The 8,519-nt window shown below is 29.8% G+C and overlaps 1 protein-coding gene across 9 annotated transcripts; it reads left to right on the top strand.

Annotated features, from left to right (window-relative positions):
- The first annotated feature begins 3,854 nt into the window (after positions 1-3,854).
- Positions 3,855-8,031, top strand: LOC110604093 (E3 ubiquitin-protein ligase RMA1H1). 9 transcript variants are annotated; one of them, XM_021742180.2, is made up of 4 exons: positions 3,945-4,083; positions 5,166-5,251; positions 5,426-5,540; positions 7,134-8,031. In XM_021742180.2, exons 3-4 carry the CDS (start codon positions 5,514-5,516, stop codon positions 7,905-7,907), a joined length of 801 nt encoding a protein of 266 aa, XP_021597872.1. In that variant the 5' UTR covers positions 3,945-4,083; positions 5,166-5,251; positions 5,426-5,513; the 3' UTR covers positions 7,908-8,031. The 9 variants fall into 9 exon arrangements, with proteins under 9 accessions (XP_021597870.1, XP_021597874.1, XP_021597872.1 ...); XM_043951977.1 differs by having other exon boundaries at positions 5,423-5,540; XM_021742179.2 differs by having other exon boundaries at positions 5,418-5,540.
- The last annotated feature ends 488 nt before the right edge of the window (positions 8,032-8,519 follow it).

Here is an 8,519-nt window from a genome sequence, read left to right as displayed (position 1 = left end):
ATACCTCAAGGGCTCAGACAGGAGCAGTCTAGACGTAGTCTAAAGGGAAGGAAAATTTCGAGGAAGATGAGTCATTAGACGATGCTTTGAAGGACGTCAACTGGAAGGTGGTACAGGCTGCTCAAAGGTACCGAAAAGGACAGAAAGAGAATAAAAGGACGAGCTAAAATCAAGACCAGAAGCCGAAGAAGCAAGGATGTGAGAGAGACTACAAAAGATAACCAGTCTCCCGAGGAAGGGAGGACGGAGGTAAGTATAAGAATTATACCCTATTCAATGACTTACGAACACATGACTTACGAACACATATTCTAATGTGGATTAGAAAAAACGACAAGAAGATGAGGTAGCCTCCTAGGCTCAATCGGAAGGCGACAGGACCAAGTACTGCCATTTTCATGAAGACTATGGATATGTAATAGAGGAGCGTCAATAATTGAAAGACAAGATCGAGAAATTAATAAGGAACTACACACTTTAAAAGTTTGTCAGGAAGGATAAGGAAGAGAGAAGATTTGAATCTAAGGTAACAACCCCTGAGACCATCCATGACATATAATCTGTAGGGATTATTTATGCAATTACAGAAGGGCTCAGCGATGGTAAAGAAAAAATAAACGAGTTGCAAAAAAATGTTCTGAATGTTCACCAGTAGAGCCGATCAAATTTTTAGTCGAAGACTTTTAAAATAACACATTTTAATATAAAATAATTTTTTAAAAACATAAAAAAATATTTTTAATAAAATAATTATTAGATCATAAGACTTATATTTAAATTGTATATTAAATATTAAATAATCTTAAAAAAATATAAAACAATAATTTTGATGATATAAAACTATTAGATAATGTGTTGTTTTCTTAATTATATTTAAATTTAGATTTTGTAAATTAATATTTGAATTTTGGGATATAAAGGGTAAAGAATTGGAATTTTGAAATAAGATTGTTAAAAATAAATTTTAATTTCGAAAATACTAAATTGTTAGATAACATGTTAAATTTTCAAAAATAAAAAATAAAAAAATTAAACTTAAAATTTTTGAGTTTAACCATATGATAAGTAATTCATTTAACCTTTTAATTTATAAAATTAATTAGTAAATTTTTAAAAAATTAAGAGATCAATTAATAATTTTTTTTAAAATTATAGAAATTAAATAATAAAATATTTAATACATAAATTAATATAAAATTAATTAATAAATTTTTTAAATATTAAAAATATTTTAATATATTTTTTAAAATTAAAAAATTAATTAAAATTTTTTTTATAATATAAAAATTAAATAATAATTTTTTCATTTTAAAATGATGAATTCCCCTGTATCAGTCCCTCGAATCAGTTACTGTTTAGGGAGCACAGAATATAAAATAACATAAGCAAGCATAATAAAGCCAAGTGGCAACCTCAAAACCTTCTGGAATTAATAATAATAATAATTTTTTAAAACAAAGAACTTCTAGATAAACGCTACATCATTCTTTAATCTTGGACGTCCTTCTCAATCTGGAAGGTCTTGTTCACCCAAATTACTAACAATTTTTTTTTAGGAATCCTTACTCCAGTCTCTCTCTATGTTATTAGAGACAGAAAATCTTCTCACTTTTTTATTTTTTTGGATATTCAATTTTTTCAATTACCTAAATTTTGATTTTCTTCTATCTTTTCAGATAATAAAAAATCTTCATTGATTTCTCCCTTCACTTTTGCACTTCTCATTAAAAACAATTAAATTAATGATAGAGTAAATTTTTTAAAATAAAATTAAAGATTACATAATAGAATTTGAAATCTTCTAAATTTATCTAGATACACTTATTATCAGACTAAATTTATAAGTATCTTACTGGTGGCTAACTAGTCACTCTCCTTAAAAATCTTTAAGGACAAGTTGAGCTATGGTAGGAGTAGACATCAATATGTCTGAGGTGATATCAATATGTCTGAGGTGATACCACCCCTTAATAAATACATAAAAAAAAAAATTACATGAAACTTACATAACACTTTTAATACTATTATTTTATACTTAATTTTTATCCATCTTGTTTCTGAAAAATTTATATTTTAGTCCTTCTAAGATTTTAGAATCCTAACACCACTGGGCTCGGGATGGGCCCCACCGGGTCTACCACGCCCGAAAATTTTTTTTCGATGTTGAATTGAGAGGTAGAGGTAGAGGTAGAGAGGGAGCTAACAAACTTATTTGCAGACTATACCGATGCCCACGTGCGGTCAAGCGCATGCCTAAACCCTAACTCTACTGATCCCAAGGGGTGCGATTTCTATAAACTTGATTTTATATAAAAATAAACTTAAACCACTTAATTAAATATTTATATCTAATATATATATATATATTAAGTAATCTTATATAAATTTAATGTAAACATTTAATTTATAAATTCTTAAATTTTTCCAATTTATAATAAATGTATCTTAATACACATTTTTAATGTAATAACTTTGAAACATATTTTTATATAAATTCTTCATCATTTTAAACTTGAATTTCCCTTACATAAATTATTTTTCTATCTAAAATTACAAATTTTATAATAATTCAATTAATTAAAATTTTTAATCGATTCTTTTATTTTGAGATAAAAAATACAGATCATTTTTTATTTTTTATTTCAAAAAATAGTTAAGAAGCATAAAATATAATAATTTTTGTTAATGATTTTTAAAAATAAGTATTATATATAATTATATACAAATTTATTTAAATTTTTAGAAATGAATTGTTTTGAACCAAAACTATAAATTGAAGCCGAAGTTGGGAGAGGCACACACGTGATATGCCTAATGTCAAGAGAAATAAAGTATGTTACTTTCATACCATAATTTCTTTTAATTGTCTAAAAATATTATTCGCTTTAACTTTTACATTATAATTAATAAATAAATTTATTATTATAATTTTAATTAATTTTATTCATATTCAACACTATTTATTAATTATTTTTTTAATTTTAACATTTAATTTAAAATATATACATTATTAATAATAACTTTATTATTCTAATGAAATTTGACGTTTTCATTTTATACTATCTTCATTTCATAATATTCTCTCGTCTATGATTTATTTACTTAAATTAATAAAAATAATTAATAATTTAATTTTAAATAAATAACAAAATTCAATATTTTTAAGATGTATATTATTAAAAAATTAATAAAAAAATTATATTTTTTAATACATATGAAAAAAATAAAATAAATAAAATTTTTGAAACGGAAAAAATAATAATTTATTTAAAATATCTTTTCAATAATAATGCTATTTTATATATTAATATTAAATAATTTAAAAATTAATAAGAATATAAATAGAAAATAATAATTAATATTACTTTGAATTTCTTAAAGTAACCATGATTTGAGACAAATAAATTCTTTTTAAATAACAGTTATTATAGAACAAAAATAGTATTAAAAAGTTATATAATTGAAAATTTAATATTATTTTTATTTTATAATATTTGTCATTTAAAATTTATATACATAAAATTAATTAATAGTTTTAATTTCAAAAAAAATTATAATAATTTATTTGAGATATCTTTATTTGATTATACTTTTTTTACATATTATTAATATTAAATAATCTAAAGATCAGTAAAAATATATTTGTAAAATAAAAAATTAACATAATTTTATAATTTTAAAAGTGATTGATAATTTGAGATAAAAAAATTTTAAAATTATAGATATTATAGGACGGATAGTAGAAAATTATATTTATAATAAAGTAATAATTTTTTTTTAATTTTTGTGAAAAAGTAAACTTGAGAGTGAAAGCACGCGCTGATCGCAGAGTTGATGGGTCCGCGTCACTAAAGCCTATGCAGAATTCCATTGTGCTTCTTGCAAATGGATTCCATCTATAAGAACCTCACAACGGAAGACACGTTCCACCATTCACTTCCTAAGCCGTTCAACACATCCTTCTCCCCATCTCTCTCTCTCTTTTATCTGCCACCAAATTCTCCATTGAAGCTCCGTGGGAGCTCTCAATCACCCAGAACAGAGAAGATTCTTCTCTATTATCAAATTTTTTTCCCTTTTCGGGTATGTCTTTACTGGCTGGATTAATCTTTTGTTTCTTTGTTTTTGTCTATGATTGTGTGTGCTGATGTGAGGAGAAACTGTGGATCCTGTGTGTTTGATAGCGTTTTGTCATCTCTCACTGTGTTTGAAAAGCCCTTTTTATTGTATTCCGTTTCAAGGGTAGTAAAGGCTAATGGCAGAATTTAGGTCTAAATTTTATTTCTTGTTTTGGTTGTTTCTCTGTGGGGAAAAAATGAGGAAAGGAGAAGAAAGATTGTAGAGCTCTTGTCGCTCGAGAAATTTAGGAATCATTGGAAGTAGTTTGGAGGGGAAAAAAAATTCCATTTCTTTATTTATTGTATGCAAACGTTCTAATCTCAATGTGGAGTTTCCACTCGCAGAGAACCGAAACTAATCAGGTTTAATTGGTGAGGTCTATTCAAATTCTAGTTCTCTTAATGACAAATTAATTGGCAGTTGTTCAAAAGCTCGTACAGTGGCTTGGTAGAGTTTGAATTTTGAGCTTAAATTATTTTTGTTATTATTATTTTGTGTGTGATTCTAGTTCTCTTAGTAACCTTAATTTGTAGTCGTTCAAAAGCTCGTACAGTGGCTTCGTAGAGTTTGAATTTTCTGCGTAAATTATTATTATTCTTATTTTTGTGTGTGTGCATTTTTTTTTTTTTTGGTTGGGGGGGGGTGGGGGGGGGGCCGTGTTAATTTGAAATACTTGATTTTCTTGAATATTAACCTTTGTTTGGTATAATTCTCGTTTGAGACTGTTAAAGTTGAGAAAAGTACTTCATTAATTGTATTAGTTAGAAAATATTAAAAACTTATTTAAAATTATTTTACCCATATTTTAGTTATAGGAACAACAAACTAATATAATTGCATTTTCCAAACTGATATTTTCATCATCATTTAAATCATGCCCTTCTCTAGCAATGAAACAGGCTCTAAGAGGTAAAGAGATGCTGTAGTTAGTTGTTGTCCTGTATGTTTGCTTTGCTAAAACATTTTTGGAGTTCTTCTATATATTTGCACTTGCTCAAATTTTCCCCTTTTCTAATCGCAAGTATCATTTCCTTACAAAATTACAGGCCAACTTCCTCATTGATTAAAGAATTCAAAAGATCCCCATCTGTGCTTGATAGCCCAAAACTGCTGTTACTCTCTCATCTATGTTGTAATTGCTATATCTCATTTATTTGTTGCCTTCTAGTTTCTAAGTTTTCTTCCTTATTTATTAAATCCAACATCATTAAGCTTTCAAGGGGATAATTCTTTATTTTGTTAATTGATGATGGCATTTAGAATTGATAACTAATAGTTAGTCCTTGTAATTGTGCTAGAAAAGCAGGTGTAAAAATGGTCTTTTGAAGGTTTGGCAATTGCAAGAGTTGAGGTGGTAGGAAAGGGGATAATTCTCTATTTTGTTATTTCCCTCAATGGACGCTTTTTGGTTCTTAATTAAAGTAAAGTTCTTTAGAAGAATTCTTTCCTATTTTATTTTACCTTTTACTTTTTCATAATGCATAATCTATCCTCTAATGCAGATATATTTTTTAATTTTGCAAAAATATATGTGGGGTTAACATTCCAAATCAGTGAAAATTTCTTTTTTCTTTAGAAATGCATGGATACCGGATCATATTTTGCACTTTGCTTTTATTTTGTTTCGTTGGCATTTAAGAGTTTATTTTTCCCCTTCTTTTAATTTCACGAAGTAAGATTAACCATCTCATCTAATTTTTTGGGGTTTAAATATCCTATTGTCCTGGTCTTATATGGGTAAATCTCATTCTCAGAAGTATATCCTAAAACAGCTGTTTACTATTTCATCACTTGACAACAAGTACTGTAACTGTGGTGGAAGTGTTTTGGAACATATTGTTCAGTCTCCAAATTGTTTCTAATTGCAGTTTCCTAAGGAATTTTGATGTAAAATGAAGATCTAGACTTGCATGGTTCAACAAGGTCCCGTTTGTTTGAATACCTGAATGTATTTATATTCTAGAAGAGTTGGCTTCTGAGTAATTGATAATTGATGTTACTAAATACTTTTTTTGTTATTATTATTTTCTATGTTTTGGACTTTGTCCACCAACTGTTAACCAATGAAATTAACTTCATATTTCATAGTTTAAATGAACTAATAGGCTTCTATTGGATTGCCTAAATTGTTTAGCCATTTATTGTCGCCATCACTTTGCCTAATGGAGTTTGGCAGGAATATGGTTTTAGGTTGAATAGCATTATTTAGAAACTACCCCATTTAATGGCAAAACATAGAGAACTCTTCTTCTCTCTCTTTCATAATTCTTTTTCTTTTTCCATCTTTTTACACCATCACTTTAAATCATTTTCTTTTCCAAATAGAGATCTACATATATAAGAGGATGGAATTTTAGAATACTTCAAAGGTTCATTGTATAAAGCAACATTAAAGTAGACTAAGAGAACACTTACCAGAAAGTCAATGCATTTAATTATGTAGCATGAGCAATAGATTTAAGTCGTTAAGCCTTAGCAGAATATATTAAATTTGCAATTTTAGAAGAAAACACTAAAAATAATAGAAATAGAAAGCTACTTGAGAACTAAGACTTCATATGTCACAGGTTCCTAGTGCTGTATTTGTTGCTAGGATATAATCCTTATCTGATTGGATAACCATATTCGTTGATCTCTTGGTATTCTTACTTTCATCTATTTCATATATGGGTTCGGTTGGCCTTGGTCCCGTTTGTTGAATATTGAATCCTGTGGCGGGGCCTATTGTTTGGACTTTAGTGTTTATTTATTTATTTGATGTGAAGCAGCCTGATTGCTCAGAACCTTGTACAATTCTATTGTAGCCCTGTGAAAGTTTATTTGCCTTATTAAGCTTTTCTATACAACTTGTATATTTACATGTTCTTTAATTTGTTCTTGCTGCTTTTCCTTAGAAGCTGTGAGTTCCATATATTTTTATGTTGGCAAGATGTAGTTGTAAATATAGATTACTAAATCTTGGGTAAGTAAATGATTTGCAGGTGCTAATTTGATTTTTTTCACTTCTATTTCAGAGTCAAAGGAGTCGTGCATACGTACAAACAAGCTTCAAAAGCAGATCTATGGAGTTGGAGCAATACTTTGCCCAGGAATGGAAATCAGTTGCAAGTGCAGCAACCGGCTCAGAAAGTATAGGTGGTTGCTTTGATTGCAATATTTGCTTCGACTTTGCGCAGGAGCCAGTAGTAACCCTTTGTGGCCACCTCTACTGCTGGCCCTGCATCTACAAATGGCTTCATGTCCAGAGTGCCTCTCTTGCTTCTGATGAGCATCCACAATGTCCAGTCTGCAAGGCTGATATATCTCACACCACCATGGTCCCCCTTTACGGCCGGGGCCAAAGCTTGGCCGAAGCTGACCTTGAGGGGAAGGCACCCTGTAGGGGCATGGTCATACCTCCTAGGCCATCAGCTTATGGTGCTCAAGCTCTGGTTTCCAGTACACCTCAGAATGGTCAGCAGCTTCCGTACCGAAATCCGTATCAAAATCATAACTTCAATCCTGATCCATACAGCAGTTTTGAAGAGGCTTCTTCATCACCTCTACTTAATCTTGGAGGTAGTCCAGTGACAGGTGTTCACCACCCATTTGTTGGGATGTTTGGTGAGCTGGTTTACGCAAGGGTTTTTGGAAACTCAGAGAGCTTGTACACTTATCCAAATTCATATCACCTAATGGGAAGTGCCAGCCCCAGGTTGAGAAGGCAGGAGATGCAGGCGGACAAATCATTGAACAGAATCTCAATTTTCCTCTTCTGCTGCTTTCTTTTATGCCTTATCGTATTCTGAAAATAGATCAAGGCCATTAGCCATTGTTGGGTTTGTATACTTGTGTAAAAAGCAACGGATGTAAGGTTATGAAACATCAGTAGAATGAGATTAATATATTTATATATGCAAGTTTATTTGGAAATTTAAGTTCCAAACATATGCCACTTTATCCATTACATGCTCTGTCATTGGCAGTTTAACCATTCTTAATGACCAACCTAACTAGCCGCTGCAGTTGTTTTTTACTTTTGCCGAAGATAAATGTATTACTGGAAGCAGATAACGATACAAGATTCAACATGTCAAAGTTTCCAGGAAAAACATCGAGCCCTTGTTCATAAACAAATACAGCACAAAGAAAGAGTTGAGCTTAAGCTTGGGTGACCCAAACGGCCTAAATCCAGGAATATGTATCTCCCTTTCACATTGTTACCTTGCAAGGGCTGGCAAAAAAAATGATGGGAGAAGAACTCAGACAATTAATCACCGGAACAAAGTTGACGGTACCTTCACAATTTTCAAAGCTTAGAAGAACAAATTCTTACTCATAACCATTGAGATTCCCCATGTTTGAAAAGATGAAGTAACGATCGAGTCTAGGGTAAAGAAAAGGGTGGAAGTGATGCATTC

Source organism: Manihot esculenta, chromosome 16, assembly GCF_001659605.2.
Source record: "Manihot esculenta cultivar AM560-2 chromosome 16, M.esculenta_v8, whole genome shotgun sequence".
Classification (NCBI taxonomy): domain Eukaryota; kingdom Viridiplantae; phylum Streptophyta; class Magnoliopsida; order Malpighiales; family Euphorbiaceae; genus Manihot; species Manihot esculenta.
This window is presented reverse-complemented; position numbering and strand designations above follow the sequence as displayed.